This window comes from Scyliorhinus torazame, chromosome 5 (genome assembly GCF_047496885.1).
Source record: "Scyliorhinus torazame isolate Kashiwa2021f chromosome 5, sScyTor2.1, whole genome shotgun sequence".
Taxonomy (NCBI): domain Eukaryota; kingdom Metazoa; phylum Chordata; class Chondrichthyes; order Carcharhiniformes; family Scyliorhinidae; genus Scyliorhinus; species Scyliorhinus torazame.
Genome location: NC_092711.1, coordinates 148,836,234 through 148,854,676, shown reverse-complemented (window position 1 = coordinate 148,854,676; position 18,443 = coordinate 148,836,234). Strand labels below are relative to the sequence as shown.

The 18,443-nt window shown below is 46.5% G+C and overlaps 1 protein-coding gene and 1 non-coding gene across 2 annotated transcripts in view; both read right to left on the bottom strand.

Annotated features, from left to right (window-relative positions):
• The window catches only part of LOC140417964 (uncharacterized), a 76,517-nt gene extending 58,588 nt beyond the window's left edge, over positions 1-17,929 (bottom strand). Inside the window, exon 1 of the mRNA XM_072501395.1 lies at positions 16,693-17,929. Coding sequence (XP_072357496.1) covers positions 16,693-17,583 — 891 coding nt within the window. The 5' untranslated portion in view covers positions 17,584-17,929. The remainder of the gene's footprint in view (positions 1-16,692) is intronic.
• On the bottom strand, positions 7,491-7,562 carry trnae-uuc (transfer RNA glutamic acid (anticodon UUC)). The gene has a single exon. It is a non-coding gene; the product is annotated as a tRNA-Glu (tRNA).
• Positions 17,930-18,443: the final 514 nt, after the last annotated feature.

Genomic DNA, 18,443 nt, shown 5'->3' with positions numbered 1-18,443 from the left:
CAGGAAACTCTCGAGCATCTTTATGATGCATGTTGATGACTGCCTATGTGGTGATACTAGTGAGTTCCAAAACAATGTTACTGACAGGATCAGAACAACATTTAAGGTTGGAGCCAGACTTCTGGGACCTTTAAATAAATTGGAATGGAAATCGGGCAGTGTGGGTCTGACGTGACTTTACATCAACAATCTCACGGAGACAGTATGAACCCTGTCACAGTCAATGGGGCCGGGGCCTCACAGAAAGATGAAGGTGTTTCCAAAGCTGGGACTGAGCTGCTGCAAAGTTGAATTGACGAATGGGGCCCACAGGCAAGGCCGGATACAGGTTTTGATGTCTTCGAGCTGAGTTCTGTAATGAAACATCCAGAGGTCGAGGATATTTAACGGGCAAACAAAACATTAAAAAATACAAGATGGAGAAATGTGTGCTGAAATTTCCATCTTTGGGTGAGCTGCAAAATATAAAATGGATTTTTTTAGTGATGCCTCACTCGGATGAGCCTGGCTCAGTGCCTGTACACTGAGTGATGTTTAAAAATCTCTTTCAGCAGAAGAACAGACAAACATTTCTCATTCTAAATTCAAAGGTCGATGATATTCAGCTCCCATGAATCGAGTGACTCTGTCACATCTTGATGTGATGTTTGGTGTGAAATTTCATTCTGTAACTCCTCCCCTTCTAATATCCTGTAAAAGGAGTTTACAAAAGCCATCACTGTTAGTGCAGGATACCCAAATGAAATGTGAAATTTGATCCTATTGTAAGATCCGGGTTTGGCTTCAATCTCAATTGTAACACTCAAATCAATTACACGTCAGACTGTGTTGTGAAAGTTACCTGCAGCTCCTGACTAGTTACAGACCATTCCGGGTACAAGAATGTTGTCACAGAATTTATTAAGTTAATTGTAATAAGTACAAAATCACAATAATTAACAAAGGCAGTGGATCAGTCCGTTCACTCTGGATCACCAGCTCTCAGCTTCCAGGTGACTGTGGAGCTGTCTCTTGTTTTGTTGACTGAAGTCTATCCTCTTACTTCATGTTGTGTTGTGCACCGAGCTCCAGAAAATTGTAGCTCATTAACCCTTTCTACTACCTACCTCTGCGCATGGTCGGTAGTATCCTGTGTTCAGTTTTGGTCTCCTTACTTGAGAAAGGACGTACTGGCACTGAAGGGTGTGCAGAGGAGATTCACTCGATTAATCCCAGAGCTGAAGGGGTTGGATTACGAGGAGAGGTTGAGTAGATTGGGACTGTACTCGTTGGAATTTAGAAGGATGAGGGGGGAATCTTTATAGAAACATATAAAATTATGAAGGGAATAGATAGGATAGATGCGGGCAGGTTGTTTCCACTGGCGGGTGAAAGCAGAACTAGGGGGCATAGCCTCAAAATAAGGGGAAGTAGATTTAGGACTGGGTTTAGGAGGAACTTCTTCACCCAAAGGGTTGTGAATCTATGGAATTCCTTGCCCAGTGAAGCAGTAGAGGCTCCTTCAGTAAATGTTTTTAAGATAAAGATAGATAGTTTTTTGAAGAATAAAGGGATTAAGGGTTATGGTGTTCGGGCCGGAAAGTGGAGCTGAGTCCACAAAAGATCAGCCAAGAACCGCGGGAGAATCGTCATCTTAACAGTCTGCACCCTCCCCGCCAATGACAGCGGGAGCGCATCCCACCTCCGGACCTCCTCCCTCACTCGTTCCATCAGTTGGGACAGGTTGAGCTTGTGCAACCTGTCCCAGTCCCGTGCCATCTGAATCCCCAAATATCGTAAACTCTCCCCCACCAGCCTGAACGGCAACCCCTTCAGCCTACTCTCCTGCCCCCTCGCCTGAATTACAAACAACTCGCTCTTAGCCATGTTCAATTTGTATTCGAAGAACCGGCTAAATTCTCCCAGAGTTGCCATAATACCGTCCATCCCCACCATTGGGTCTGATACATATAACAGCAGATCATCCGCATATAACAAGACTCTATGTTCCACTCCCCCCCCCCCCCCCCCCCCCCCCCCCCCCCCCCCCCCCCCGGACTAGCCCTTTCCACCCCCTAGAAGATCTCAGTGCAATTTTGCGGTGCAATCTCAGTGCAATCTCTATGGCCAGCACAAACAGTAGTGGGGAGAGAGGGTAGCTCTGTCTTGTCCCACGGTGCAGTCTAAAGTAGTCCGATGTTGTCCTGTTCGCCTCCGGGGCCTGATACAATAGCCTAACCCAGTCGATGAACCCCGCCCTGAACCCGAACCATCCTAGTAACTCCCACAGAAAATCCCACTCGACCCGGTCAAAAGCCTTTTCAGCATCCATGGCTACCACTATCTCTACCTCCCTACTCTCCGGGGGCATCATAATCATGTTGAGCAGCTTTCTTATGTTGGCCACCAGCTGCCTCCCCTTTACAAACCCAGTTTGGTCCTCCACAGTTACATCCGGTACACAGTCCTCAACCCTGGTCACCAAAATGTTGGCCAGTAGCTTGGCATCTACGTTAATCAAAGAGATCGGCCTGTATGACCCACAGGCCTCCGTGTCCTTATCCCGTTTCAGAATGAGCGAGATGGTGGCCTGCGACATCGTCGGGGGTAAACTCCCTCTGTCTGTGCCTTGTTAAAGACCCTGACCAGCACCGGCCCCACTATCCCAGCAAATTTTTTGTAAAACTCCTCCGGATACCCGCCCGGTCCCGGAGCTTTACCCAATTGCATGACCTTCTGGCCCCCAATACCTCTTCGATCCTGACCAGGGCCCCCAGTCCGTCCACCAACGTCTCCCCACTCTTGGGAAGGTCAGTCCGTCCAGGAATCGCCTCATTCCCCCGGGTGGTTCCGAAGTGTACAGGTTCCTACAAAAGTCCCTAAAGACCTTGTTCAGCCCTGCTGGAACACCCACTAGATTACCTACCCCATCCACTACCCTCCCTATTTCCCTAGCCGCTTCCCTCTTCCTCAGTTGCTGTGCAAGCATTCTACTGGCCTTCTCCCCATGCTCATAAATCACCGTTACCTTTCTAAGCTGCTCTACAGCCTTACCTGTAGTCAGCACCCCAAATTCGGCCTGCAGCCTCTGTCGTTTCCTGAGTAACTCTGGCCTCGGGGATTCCGCGTAACTCCTGTCCGTCCGTAGAATTTCCTTAATGAGTCGGTCCGTCTCAGCCCTATCTGTCCTGTCCCTGTACACCCGGGTTGAAATCAGCTCCCCTCTCACCACTACCTTCAGTGTCTCCCGCTGCTGAGACTTCTCCAGTATTGTTCACCTGCAGGTAATTCTGCATGCATTTCACCAGCTTCTCATACACCGCCTCGTCCGCAAATAGTCCAGCTTCCAGCCTCCATGGTGGGTGCTGAAAGCTGTCCTTACAAAACTGCTGGTCTACCCAGTGCGGAGCATGGTCCGATCTGGTAATTGCCGAATATTCTGCCCCCACCATTCCGGCCAGCAGGTCCAGACTCACAACAAAGTAGTCAATTCGTGAGTACACCTTGTGGACGTGGGAGGAGTACGAGAACTCCCTCGCTGCCGGCCGGCTAAATCTCCACGTATCTGCTCCCCCCATTTCCTTTGAGCTTCTTTAAGTGTATTCAGATCCTGTGACCTCAATGGACTGAATAATTTCAGTTAGATGTTTTCTTGTCATCACGTTGGAGATTTGCACCGAGATCGGGGAGATATTTCTGTCTGTGAGAGCAATAACATCTGGCCCAATACCACGCAGATTTGCGCTTGCGTCAACATCTCTCTCACTTGCATTGCAGCCAATCACTGACCGTTTCTTCCTGCCTCTGTATTTGTTCTCGACCTGATGCACTTGTGACTTTTTCAGCTCTGATGTGAAACGACAAATGGCACATTTGTCGATTCTGGCACAGCTCTTTCCTGTGAAACTGCGATTCAGCTTCGTTGAACGGTTTGGTGGACAACAATAAAGCACCATTCCCTCACCGGGAATTGAACCCAGGCCGCGGCGGTGAACGCGCCGAATCCTAACCACTAGAACACCAGGGAAACTAACGATAAAAGTTGTAACCCGGGTTGACAGTATATCACTTTTTTTTTGATTTCTGAGTTTTCATTAGAAGTATACAAAATTACATGTTTAAAATGAACACAAGTGACATCTTCAGCCAATCACAACACCGATTGTTGTTCGCTGAAACATGAAATCGACAGTGAGGTGAAATAGTCCCAAAAGCTGCTCATGTGTAACTTCCAATTTCCTAAACCCACCAACCTCATCTCTGTGGCTCCTGTGAAACTGACAACACGTCATCCGGCGGACATTCATTCGTCATTTCAAATAACTCATTTTACTTTTTGAAAACATAGTTAATCCTTTTCGCAATTAAGTTTTGATCAAAATTAGAATAGTTTCCAATTTTTGATGTTCTTATTCTGAACTGGAACTATCACACGTTTGCGGAACAAACACAAACTCTCCTGTTTCACACTGGGCAGGAATATTAAAAAGTACTCATCTGTAACTATTAGGAAAGCTTCCTGGTTCCGATATGTTGTTAAACATTAACACAACACGTCATCTCACAGCCCTGTGACATTTACACTTCCACAAGTTTTCAATGAGATTATTTCTTGCCTGGCTCCACAGTGGGTGAGAGAGGGACAAGCAGCAGGATTTTACCCGAACGCGGGGACTGCAGCTTCAATCAGCGGGTTACTGCCCATCCCGGGGACACTCCAACCAGGAGCAAAGCTCCCAATACACCGAGCACAGGCTCAGAAACATGCAGGTAGATTATACCCTGCTCACTGAACCTCCGAGCAGCATTTACACAATTCCTCAGTCAGTGGAACATCCTTTGAGCTTCTTTAGGTGTATTCAGATCCTGTGACCTCAATGGACTGAATAATTTCAGTTAGAAGTTTTCTTGTCATCACGTTGGAGATTTGCACCGAGATCGGGGAGATATTTCTCTCTGTGAGAGCAATAACATCTGGCCCAATACCACGCAGATTTGCGCTTGCGTCAACATCTCTCTCTGAGCCAATCACTGACCGTTTCTTCCTGCCTCTGTATTTGTTCTCGACCTGATGCACTTGTGATTTTTTTCAGCTCTGATATGAAACGACAAATGTCACTGAACTGATTCTGGCAGAGCTCTTTCCTGTGAAACTGCGATTCAGCTTCGTTGAACGGTTTGGTGGACAACAATAAAGCACCATTCCCTCACCGGGAATTGAACCCGAGCCGCGGCGGTGAACGGGCCGAATCCTAACCACTAGACCAACAGGGAAACTGACAAACAGGGTTTTAACCCGTCTGACAGTATATCATTCGCCTTTCATTCTTATTTCCCAGTTTTAATTAGAAAATATACAAAATTACATGTTTAGAATGAACAGAAGTGACATCTTAAGCTAATCACAATACCAATTGTTGTTCGCTGGAACATGAAATCGACAGTGAGGTGAAATAGTCCCAAAAGCTGCTCATGTGTAACTTCCAATTTCCAAAACCCACCAACTTGCTCACTGTGGCTCCTGTGAAACTTACAACACAACATCCGGCGGATATTCATCAGTAAATAGAAATAACTCATTTCAATTGTTAAAAACATTTTTTGTCGCAATTAAGTTTTGATCAAAATTTGAAGTTTCCAGTTTATGTTGATCTTTTTCTGAAGTGAAACTATCACGTTTGCTGAACATAAACAAACTCCCCTGTTTCAGACTGGGCATAAACAATACAACTTACTCATCTGTAATTATGAGGTTACTGCCCATCCCGGGGACACTCCAACCAGGAGCAAAGCCAATACACCGAGCACAGGCTCAGGAACATGCAGGTAGATTATACTCCGCCTACTTAACCTCCGAGCAGCATTTACACAATTCCTCAGTCAGTGGAACATCCTTTGAGCTTCTTTAGGTGTATTCAGATCCTGTGACCTCTATGGACTGAATAATTTCAGTTAGATGTTTTCTTGTCATCACGTTGGAGATTTGCACCCAGATCGGGGAGATATTTCTGTCTGTGAGAGCAATAACATCTGGCCCAATACCACGCAGATTTGCGCTTGCGTCAACATCTCTCTCACTTGCATTGCAGCCAATCACTGTCCGTTTCTTCCTGCCTCTGTATTTGTTCTCCACCTGCTGCACTTGTGACTTTTTCAGCTCTGATGTCAAACAACAAATGTCACTGAACTGATTCTGGCACAGCTCTTTTCTGTGAAACTGCGATTCAGCCTCATTGAGCATTCTGCTGGACAACAATAATTCATCATTCCCTGAACAGGAATCGAACCGGGGCCGCGGGAAGTGAAAGCGCCGAATCCTAACCACTAGACCACCAGGGAAACTAACGATAAAAGTTGTAACCTGGGTTGACAGTATATCACTCACCTTTTATTTTGATTTCCGAGTTTTCATTAGAAGTATACAAAATTACATGTTTAAAATGAACACAAGTGACATCTTCAGCCAATCACAACACCGATTGTTGTTCGCTGTAACATGAAATCGACAGTGAGGTGAAATAGTCCCAAAAGCTGCTCATGTGTAACTTCCAATTTCCAAATCCCACCAACCTTATCACTGTGGCTCCTGTGAAACTGACAACACGTCATCCGCCGGACATTCATTCGTCATTTCAAATAACTCATTTTACTTTTTGAAAACAGAGTTAATCCTTTTCGCAATTAAGTTTTGATCAAAATTAGAATAGTTTCCAATTTTTGTTGATCTTTTTCTGAACTGAAACTATCACACGTTTGCGGAACAAACACAAACTCTCCTGTTTCACACTGGGCAGGAATATTAAAAAGTACTCATCTGTAACTATGAGGAAAGCTTCCTGGTTCCGATATGTTGTTAAACGTTAACACAACACGTCATCTCACAGCCATGTGACATTTACACTTCCACAAGTTTTCAATGAGATTATTTCTTGCCTGGCTCTACAGTGGGTGAGAGAGGGACAAGCAGCAGGATTTTACCCGAACGCGGGGACTGCAGCTTCAATCAGCGGGTTACTGCCCATCCCGGGGACACTCCAACCAGGAGCAAAGCTCCCAATACACCGAGCACAGGCTCAGAAACATGCAGGTAGATTATACCCCGCTCACTTAATCTCCGAGCAGCATTTACACAATCCCTCAGTCAGTGGAACATCCTTTGAGCTTCTTCAGGTGTATTCAGATCCTGTGACATCAATGGACTGAATAATTTCAGTTAGATGTTTTCTTGTCATCACGTTGGAGATTTGCACCGAGATCGGGGAGATATTTCTGTCTGTGAGAGCAATATTATCTGGCCCAATACCACGCAGATTTGCGCTTGCGTCAACATCTCTCTCACTTGCACTGCAGCCAATCACTGACCGTTTCTTCCTGCCTCTGTATTTGTTCTCGACTTTTTCAGCTCTGATGTGAAACGACAAATATCACTTAACTGATTCTGGCAGAGCTCTTTTCTGTGAAACTGCGATTCAGCTTCGTTGAACGGTTTGGTGGACAACAATAAAGCATCATTCCCTGACCGGGAATTGAACCCGGGCCGCGGCGGTGAAAGCGCCGAATCCTAACCAATAGACCACCAGGGAAACTGACAACCAGGTTTTTAACCTGTCTGACAGTATATCATTCGCCTTTCATTCTTATTGCCCAGTTTTAATTAGAAATATACAAAATTACATGTTTAGAATGGACAGAAGTGACATCTTAAGCTAATCACAACACCAATTGCTGTCGCTGAAACATGAAATCGACAGTGAGGTGAAATAGCCCAACAAGCTGCTCATGTGTAACTTCCAATTTCCAAAACCCACCAACTTGATCACTGTGGCTCCTGTGAAACTTACAACGCAACATCCGGCAAACATTCATCAGTAAATAGAAATAACTCATTTCAATTGTTAAAAACATTTTTTGTCGCAATTAAGTTTTGATAAAATTGAAGTTTCCAGTTTATGTTGATCTTTTTCTGAAGTGAAACTATCACGTTTGCTGAACATAAACAAACTCCCCGGTTTCAGACAGGGCAGGAACATTAAAACTTACTCATCTGTAATTATGAGGCAAAGCTTCCTCGTTCCGATTTGTTGTTAAACATTAACACAACACGTCACCTCACAGCCTTGTGACATTTATACTTCCACAAGTTTGGAATGTGTTTCTCTCTTCCCCGGCTCCACAGTGGGTGAGAGAGGGACAAGTAGCAGGATTTTACCCAAACTCTCAATTCACCCGCTGCCAGCAGAACGCGGGGACTGCAGCTTCAATCAGCGGCTAACTGCCCATCCCGGGGACACTCCAACCAGGAGCAAAGCTCCCAATACACCGAGCACAGGCTCAGAAACATGCAGGTAGATTATACCCCGCTCACTTAACCTCCGAGCAGCATTTACTCAATCCCTCATTGAGTATCATTTCCTTTGAGCTTCTTCTGTTGTATTCAGCTCCTGTGACCTCAATCACTGTCCGTTTCTTCCTGCCCCTGTCTTTGTTCTCCACCTGCTGCACTTGTGACTTTTTCAGCTCTGATGTGAAACAACAAATGTCACTGAACTGATTCTGGCACAGCTCTTTTCTGTGAAACTGCGATTCAGCTTCATTGAACATTTTGCTGGACAACAATAATTCATCATTCCCTGACCGGGAATCGAACCCGCGGCGGTAAAAGCGCCGAATCCTAACCACTTGACCACCCGGGAAACTGACACGGAAAATTTTAACCCGGGTTTACAGTATATCATTCACCTTTTATTTTGGCCGAGTTTTCATTAGAAGTATACAATATTGCATGTTTAAAATGAACACAAGTGACATCTTAAGCCAATCACAACACCGATTGTTGTTCGCTGTAACATGAAATCGACAGTGAGGTGAAATAGTCCCAAAAGCTGCTCATGTGTAACTTCCAATTTCCAAAACCCACCAACCTTATCACTGTGGCTGCTGTGAAACGTATCCGGCGGACATTCATTAGTAATTTCAAATAACTCATTTCAATTTTTCAAAACATTGACAGTTAATCCTTTTCGCAATTAAGTTTTGATCAATATTAGAATTTTTTTGATCTTTTTCTGACGTGAAACTATCACGTTTGCTTAACATACACAAACTCCCCTGTTTCATACTGGGCATAAGCAAGAAACTTACTCATCTGTAATTATGAGGCAACGCTTCCTCGTTCCGATTTGTTGTTAAACATTAACACAACACGTCATCTCACAGCCTTGTGCCATTTACACTTCCACAAGTTTTGAATGAGATTCTTTCTTCCCCGGCTCCACAGTGGGTGAGAGAGGGACAAGCAGCAGGATTTTACCCAAACTCTCCATTCACTCGCTGCCAGCAGAACGCGGGGACTGCAGCTTCAATCAGCGGGTTACTGCCCATCCCGGGGACTGTCCAACCAGGAGCAAACCTCCCAATACACGGAGCACAGGCTCAGAAACATGCAGGTAGATTATACCCCGCTCACTTAACCTCCGCGCAGCATTTACACAATCCCTAAATGACTGATGCTTCTTTCGTTGTATTCAGCTCCTGAGACCTCAATGCACTGAATAATTTGAGTGAGAAATTTTCCTGATGCCACGCCCGAGATTTGCACCCAGATCTGGGAGATACTTGTATTTGGTGAGCAATAACATCTGGCCAATTACCACCCAAATTTTGGCTGAAGTCAACATCTCTCCGTCTCTTCCAGCATCTGTACTTGTTCTCGACCTGCTGCACTTGTGACTTTTTCAGCTCTGATGTGAAACAACAAATCTCACTTAACTGATTCTGGCACAGCTCTTTTCTGTGAAACTGCGATTCAGCTTCGTTGAACGGTTTGCTGGACAACAATAAAGCATCATGCCCTGCCCGGGAATCGAACCCAGCTCCGCGTCAACATTTCCCTCATTTTGCTGAATTCCAGTCGATTTGTCAAGCATGATTTTCCCTTTCATAAATCCATGCTGACTCTGCCCAATCCTGCCACTTTTTTCCAAGTGCTGTGCAATAATTTTGGGATTCTCAAATCCCTACAGTGCAGGAGGCCATTCACCGTATTTTATTGCAATGAAATAAAGGTAACTACAAAGACATGAGGGAGGAGCTAGCCGGAGTTGATTGGAAAAGGAGCCTAGCAGGGCAGGTGTTTTGGGGGGTTATTAGGCAGGCACAACAGAAATTCATCCCAAGGAGCAGAACATATGCTAAGGGGAGGACAAGGCATCCATAGCTGATGAGGGATGTCAAGGACAGCATAAAAACAAAAGAAAAAGCTTACGAAGTGGCGAGCATTAGTGGGAAGCCAGAGGAATGGGAAGCCTTTAAAAGCGAGCAGAGGACAATTGTTGCTCGTTTTAGCCTTAGTTTAATTGCTCTTGTTCTATCATCTTTGCTCTTGAGTCGCCAGGTATCTTTCTGATACTGCCACGAGCTTCAAGTCCGAGTAATGATCAATAATCCAACACACCGCTTAGTAAGAGTTAAATCAACGCACATTTATTATATACAGTAAATACTTATACGTTAATTCTACTTCTAAGCTACTTCCTACAACTAACAGGCCAATACTTAACTTTGGGAATGGCCCACCAGGTCAGGGAAACGAATGGCCTTTCGTATGGGTTCTGAGCCTGCGGGATTCAAAGCTGGTACAGGTCGATAGCCAGGAGCGCCTATCTCGTAGCGAGCATTGAAGTAAGACTTACCATTTTAGCAGCTGTTGCAGAAGGTCAGCAGAAGGGTCTCGAAGGCTGGAGAGAGAAGAAGGGTGCAGAGAGATCGATTTGAACTTGGATTCTATTCTTATAGTCCCCAGAGGCTTCCCACCTTTCGGGGCGGACCCTGTACCTGGTTCCAAGTGATTAGACTTTGTCCCAATCACTTGGTTCGATGTTCTCCAATGCTGGAGCGATTCCTTGATCAATGGGCGGTTTTGGGGTGGTCGTTCACCTCTCTTTGTGTAGGCTCCTGCTGGCGCCGAAAAGTCTGGGTTGGCTTTGTGTCTAATTTGTTGCACATTGTTCCCGGGGATTGCTAATTCATATTCAGATGGCTGGTGTGTTGTTATGCTGATGGCTGCAGGTATCGATTCTGTCTGGCCTCCCCAGAGGCGAATACACAGTTTTACCTGCAGCTGTTTGTTTTAGTCCTGTTGGCTGATTTTCCCATCAGCCTCTTCCGTTTGCCATTTTAAATCGGGGTTTGGCCATTCTAATCGGGAGTTAGCCATTTTAACTGGCTACATTTCCTCCTTGTGATCCTAACGCGAAGCGTGAAGGATCACATCATTATGTTACTTTCCATTCCCTGACCCGGGGGGACACTTCCTTCATGGCCTCTGCACTGACCATATCTATGCACAAAATTTTTTAACTAACAATTCTAAGGGCGCTATGTCAGACAGGGACATGCATTACAAAACAACAAACTTGGAACCTCTAACTTATCCTTAATATACTACACTCGCTTAAACATTCCATTATCCTACCTTCCTCAATCATACAACAAAATCATAGCATTTCAGACAGTCTTTCCTGGCTTGGCAGTCAAGCTCAGGATCATACAATTTTTGCTCATGAAAAAGTTTTTCACATCTCTTTATTTACAACAACAATAAACGCAAGTGAATGCACTTTATTATTTTATAATAGATCGCGGGGGTCGGGGGTCTGGTCGTAACCGAACATAAGGGATCTGATCTTATATACCGGGGTTCGAGCGCGGTAGGTTATCCTTCTTTATTTTCGTAGACGCATAGTCTGCACTACACAGCAGAGTATCACCAACGCTAATAGTGTTTCGATCACATAGGACAGGGAGTACCAGGTTATGAACCTGGCACACCAAGAAGATGTAGTGTCACTGGTGACTGGGCTCTGGGTACTGCGGGGCAATGAAACATTAAAGGCTGGGGGGTTTGAAGTCATGGGGTTCGCAGTCACGCGCAACCAAATGTCCAATATCATTATGTTGATCCATATGAAGGAAGTCCTCATGGCTGGTCTCTTTCCTTTTCTTTCTTTGTTTTCTCCGGTCCTGGAGCTTCTGGAGTTCTGTAGAAACAAGCAGTGTCTGTAACTATCTTTGTTTAATATCTGGTATGCTAGTGTGTCTGTCCTTTTGTGCCAATTATTCCCTTTATAATTGGTCACTATGTGTGACTCCCTCATTTAAAAAAAAAACAAATTTTAGGAGAAGACACACTTCCCAATGATGAACCAGTGCTGATTTAGCATCCAAATGTTCCAGGATGTAAATAGCAGATGGCTGGCAACCTAAAGGTTACCTAAACAAACAAAACCCTTTGAACTGAAAAATGCCAAAATTAGGTGCCTATGGGCCGCGACGGGTACGATTTGGATGGAGTCCCCGGGTAGGATGGCTACCAATGCCGTATCTCTCCTACCCGAGCGTAGTTGACCAGCGGGGGGTTTCCAGGCAGGGCGGGTCTCAAGCCGTTTCTCCACTGCCTGAGCAACCGACAAGAACGGGCAAAAATGTAGTCATCGTGGTGGGGCTGCCGTAGTGGTTCTATCCTTCGAACCAGAAGGGCAGTTACGATCGGGCATCTGGTACACGAACAAGTGTCTGCAGCCAAGCTAGTTCCTCTGAACAAGTGTCTGGCAACGGTGGGTCTCTGTGGGTAAGTCCTCAGAGGTTTCAGGTGAATTGGCGTCTGGCAATGGTTAGTCTCTGAAGGCAAGTTCTCAGAGGTTTCGGCCAAATAGGCGTGTGGCAGTGAGAAAAATTCTCCTGTCGGACATACAACATTGAACAAACTTACAAACACCATAAACATTCTGCAGGTTCCATCAGAAAGGACAACACTCCTCCCAAACGGTTCCTTTAAAACATCATCTGGGCACCTCAGTTCTCGGTTGCGAACAGGGTCGCAAAGGGGTTGGCGGTTTGGGAGTCAGACCCAAGGTCGTCCTCTTCTCCCGGGTGCCAAACTCTGGAGTGGATTAGGGCTGAAAGAGCTGCAAGGTGTGAGGTGGGGTCACTCTCGTCGTTGCAGATGAGTCGGTATGAGTTGTCTCGGTGCCACTAATTGGTGTCTAGTTGTGTGGGGACAAAAGCGGGGTCATCAGTGTGGTTCAGTGGTGGGACTTGTTCAGGAAAGTGATCAGGAAGGGATCACTTGGATCGAAGTCGGAGTCGCTAGGTATGGGTCCTGGTGCATGGGGATAGTAGGGAGGAGTGCTGTGGCTATCGTCCAAGCCACAGTCGCTGTCTCTGCTGCTGCAGTCTGTGGGCGTTCCGGGGCGGAGTGTATATTTCGGGGATGGAGTCGAGGTCGAGTCGTGGCTGGGCTGGTCGTGGTGGGGGCTGGTAGGGTTATGTTGGCTGTGGGCGGGGTGTGGTGTGCTGCGTCAAGCATGACGTGGTGTGCGTGGTTCGACTGTGTTCCATAAGCCTTCAGCTGGTTTATATGAAATCATGCAGTCTTACCATTGGGGTACTTTATTTTGTAAACGGAAGGGCTTACTTTATCCGCAATGTAATACGGACCCGAGTATTTTGGTGACAAGAATGTGCTGGGGATATATACAGAAAGCATCACTTGCTGTCAGATACTATACTCAGTCGCATGCACTGTCTTGTCGAAACAAGCCTTGCTCTGTTTCTTTCTGGTGCCCAATTTTACTGCGGCTGCTAGCTGAGCCGTTTTAACATTTGCAACTAATTGCTCCACGGCTTTCTCGTGTGTGAGGGCCGTCATTTCGGGGCTGGTCAGGTCCAAACCTAACAAATATTCTGTGCCTTGCATGGGGCGTCCGGTCAGGAGGGTGTGTGGTGTGTAACCTCTGGAGGTAGAAATAGTGTTACGCAAAAACATCAGCACAAAAGGGAGGACTGAGTCCCAAGTGCTGTTGTTCTGCTGGACCATTTTTCTGAGGGTGGTTTTTAGGGTCCGATTCATGCACTCCACGATACCACGTGGGTGGTATGCTATGTGGTATTTTTGGGTGATGCCAAATATCGTGAGGACGTTCTGCATGACACGTCCCGTAAAATGGGAACCTTGGTCGGATTCATAAGAATTAGGAACAGGAGTAGGCCATCTGGCCCCTCGAGCCTGCTCCGCCATTTGATGAGATCATGGCTGATCTTTGTGGACTCAGCTCCACTCTCTGGCCCGTACACCATATTCCCGAATCCTTTATTCTTTAGAAAGGCATCCATCTTTTTCTTAAAAATGTTTAAAGAAGGAGCCTCAACTGCTTCACTGGGCAAGGAATTCCAGAGATTCACAACCCTTTGGGTGAAGAAGTTCCTCCTACACTCCGTCCTAAATCTACTTCCCCTTATTTTGAGGCTATGCCCCTTAGTTCTGCTTTCCCCGACCAGTGGAAACAACCTGCCCGCATCTATCCTACCTATTCCCTTCATAATTTGCTCTGTCTCAATAAGATCCCCCCCCCGCATCCTTCTTAACTCCAATGAGTACAGTCCCAGTCTACTCAACCTCTCGTCATAATCTAATCCCCTCAACTCTGGGATCAACCTAGTGAATCTCCTCTGCACTCCCTACAGTGCCAATATGTCCTTTCTCAGGTAAGGAGACCAAAACTGAACACAATACCCCAGATGCGGCCTCACCAACACCCTATACAATTGCAGCATAACCTCACTAGTCTTGAACTCCATCCCTCTAGCAATGAAAGACAAAACTCGATTAGCCTTCTTAATCACCTGTTGCATCTGCACACCAACTTTTTGCGACTCGTGCACCAGCACACCCATGTCCCTCTGCACAGCAGCATGTTTTAACATCTTACCGTTTAAATAATAATCCATTCTGCTGTTATTCCTCCCAAAATGGATAGCCTCACACTTGGCAACATTGAATTCCATCTGCCAGACCCTAGCCCATTCACCTAACTTATCCAAATCTTTCTGCAGACTTCCGGTATCCTCTGCACCTTTTGCTTTACCACTCATCTTAGTGTCGTCTGCAAACTTTGACACATTGTACTTGGTCCCCAACTCCAAATCGTCCATGTAAATTGTGAACAACTGCGGGCCCAACACTGATCCTTGAGGGACCCCACTAGTTACAGGTTGCCAACCAGAGAAACACCCATTTATCCCCACTCTCTGCTTTCTGTTAGTTAACCAATCCTCTACCCATGCTACCACTTTACCTCAATGCCATGCATCTTTAGTTTATGCAGCAACCTTTTGTGTGGCACCTTGTCAAAAGCTTTCTGGAAATCCAGATATACCACATCCATTGGCTCCCCGTTATCTACTGCACTGGTAACGGCCTCAAAAAATTCTACCAAATTAGTCAGACACGACCTACCCTTTGTGAACCCATGCTGCATCAGCTTTTGGGGATTTATTAATTTTTAATCCAATTACATTCTCCAGTACTACTTTTTCACTCATGCTCACAATTGTGAGAACCCCTTGGTGTTCTCATGTTTTGGGGAGAATTTCTGTATCTTCTTCCATGAAGCCAGACACAAATTGTTTAGTTTCTCTGCCATTTCCTTATTCCCCATTATAAACTCTCCTGTCTCTGTCTGGAATGGACACACATTGGTCTTTGCTAATCTTTTCCTTTTCACATTCCTATAGGAGCTTTTCCAGTTCTCCCCAGTTTGCTCTCATATTCTATTTTCTCTTTATCAGTTTCTTGATCCTCCTTTGCTAAATTCTAAAACTAGTTCCCAATCCTCAGGCTCACGACTATTTTTGCCACTTTATGAGCCTCTTCCTTGGATCTAATGGAATCTGTAACTTTTCTTGTTCGCTACGGTTGCATCACCATTCCTGTTGGATTTTTGTTTCTTAAAGGAATCTATGTCTGAGCAGCTGTGAAAATGAACGAAAGGCAGTGCTGGATATAATTGAGAGTAGAAACAATAACAGAAGCCAACTCCTGCAATCAATTGTGAACCTTTTGGTGTCTCAGTAGGTGGGAAGAATTACTGCATCACTTTTCCTGTGGATTTTTGTTGCTGAAAGGAATGTGTATTTGTTGCAAATATGTAATAAATCTTTAAATGCCAGCAAATGACTGTTTATTGTCTAACCTTTTATTGTAATTTCCCAACCTACCACAGACAACCTGTCCCTCATACCTCAACAGTTTCCTTCTTTGAGAAACACACAGAAAAATTAAACAAAGAACCATGTAACCACCAAAGCCCATCTTCATGGCAACGTGGCATGCTTTAGGGGGTTCCAAACAGAAATGGGAACTAAATATCTTCTAACTGCCAACACATTTCCACTCTTGACCCTTGTGAAATTGGAAACCATGTATTCGCAACAAAGCTCAAAGAGCATCAGCCCACTGGAGGAAACGTTGCAAGACCAGTCTTTCCAGTAGAAAGACTATCCGTATTGACCAATTGACAGGATGAATAAATTGCAGTTCTGAATGTAATTGAGAGCAGAAACAACAACAGCAGAATTCAATCCCTGCAATCAATTGTGAACTTGTTGGTGTCTCAGTAGTTGTGATGAAACACAAAATGTGTTCCCACATTGAGAGCAGATGAACGGGCTCTCCCCTGTGCGAACTCGCCGGTGTCTCCGCAAGTGAGATAGATCACTCAATGCCTCCCCTAATCAGAGCAGGTGAATGGCCTCTCCCCGTGTGAACTCGCTGATGTCTCTGCAGGTTAGATGAATGTCGGAATCCTTTCCCACAATGAGAGCAGGTGAAGGGCTTCTGCCCAGTGTGAATTCGCTGGTGACTCTTCAAGTGGGATAACTGAGTGAATCCATTACCACACTGAGAGCAGGTGAATGGCTTCTCCCAGTGTGAAATCGCTCATGTCTCCACAGGGTGGATGAATGTCTGAATCCCTTCCCACACTGAGAACAGATGAACGGCCTCTCCCCTGTGTGAACCCGCTGGTGTATCGTCAGGCTGGATAACTGAGCGAATCTCTTCCCACACTGAGAGCAGGTGAACGGCCTCTCCCCTGTGTGAATTCGCTGGTGTGTCCGCAGGGTGGATAAATCTCTGAATTCCTTCCCACACTGAGAGCAGGGGAACGGTCTCTCCCCACTGTGAACTCGCTGGTGTGCCTGCAGGTGGGGTGACTGAGTAAATCCTTTCCCACACTGAGAGCAGGTGAATGGCTTCACCCCAGTGTGAATTCGCTGATGTGACTTCAGGCTGAATAACGCAGTGAATTCCTTCCCACACTGAGAGCAGGTGAATAGCTTCTCCCCAGTGTGAACTCGCTGGTGTGTCTTCAGGTTGGATACCTGACTGAATCCCTTCCCACACTGATAGCAGGTGAATGGCTTCTCCCCAGTGTGAACTCGCTGGTGTGACTTCAAGCTAGATAACGCAGTGAATCTCTTCTCACATTGAGAGCAGGTGAACGGTCTCTCCCCAGTATGAATTCGCTGATGTGACTTCAGGGTGGATGAATGTCTGAATCCCTTCCCACACTGAGAGCAGGGAAACGGCTTCTCCACAGTGTGAACTCTTTCATGTGACTTCAGGCTGGATAATTCAGTGAATCCCTTCCCACACACAGAGCAGGTAAATGGCCTCTCCCCTGTGTGACTGCGTTGATGAATCTCCAGCTTCGATCGGACTCGGAATCTCTTCCCACAAGCTTCACATTTCCACGGTTTCTCCATGTATTGGGTGTCCTTGAGTCTCTCCAGGTCGGACAATCAATTGACGCCTCATCCACACACAGAACACGTGTACGGTCTCTCCCCGCTGTGAATGGTGTGATGTTTTTTCAGGCTGTGTAACTGGTTAAAGCTCTTTCCACAGTCAGTGCTCTGGAACACTCTCACTCGGGTGTGTGTGTCTCGGTGCTTTTCCAGTCACATTGATGTTTAAAATCTTTTCAAGCAGACAGATTAGTCAAACATTTCTCCTTCTAGATTCAAAGGCCCATGATATTCAGGTCCCAAGGACTCAGTCAGATCGAGATGTGACTTTTGCAATTTCTGTCTGTAATTCCTCCTCTTCTAATATCCTGTAAAAACAAATTACAAAAATCATCACTGTCAGTACAGGATAGAAATTCAGAACAGACAATTCTAGTTCCTAGATAACATTCTTTCCTCTCTCATTCCCAAAAGCTGTAAATCTCCATCCCACACACTCTCCCTCCATTCTCACTCTGCTGTATCTAATATTCACCCCTCCAATTTTCTGAAGGTGCTGATTCAGCGCCCCCTCCCTCCCTCCCTCCTCCCCCCCTCTCGCCCCCTCCCCCCCCCCCCCTCCCCTCCCCCCCCCCCCCCTCCCCCCCCCCCCCCTCCCCCCCCCTCCCCCCCCCCCCCCTCCCCCTCCCCCCCCCCCCCCCTCCCCCTCCCCCCCCCCCCCCCCCCTCCCCCTCCCCCCCCCCCCCCCCAACCCCCCCCCCCCCCCCCCCCCCTCCCCCCCCCCCCCCCCTCCCCCCCCCCCCCCCCCCCTCCCCTCCCCCTCCCCCTCCCCCACCCCCCCCCCCCCTCCCCCTCCCCCTCCCCCCCCCCCCCCCTCC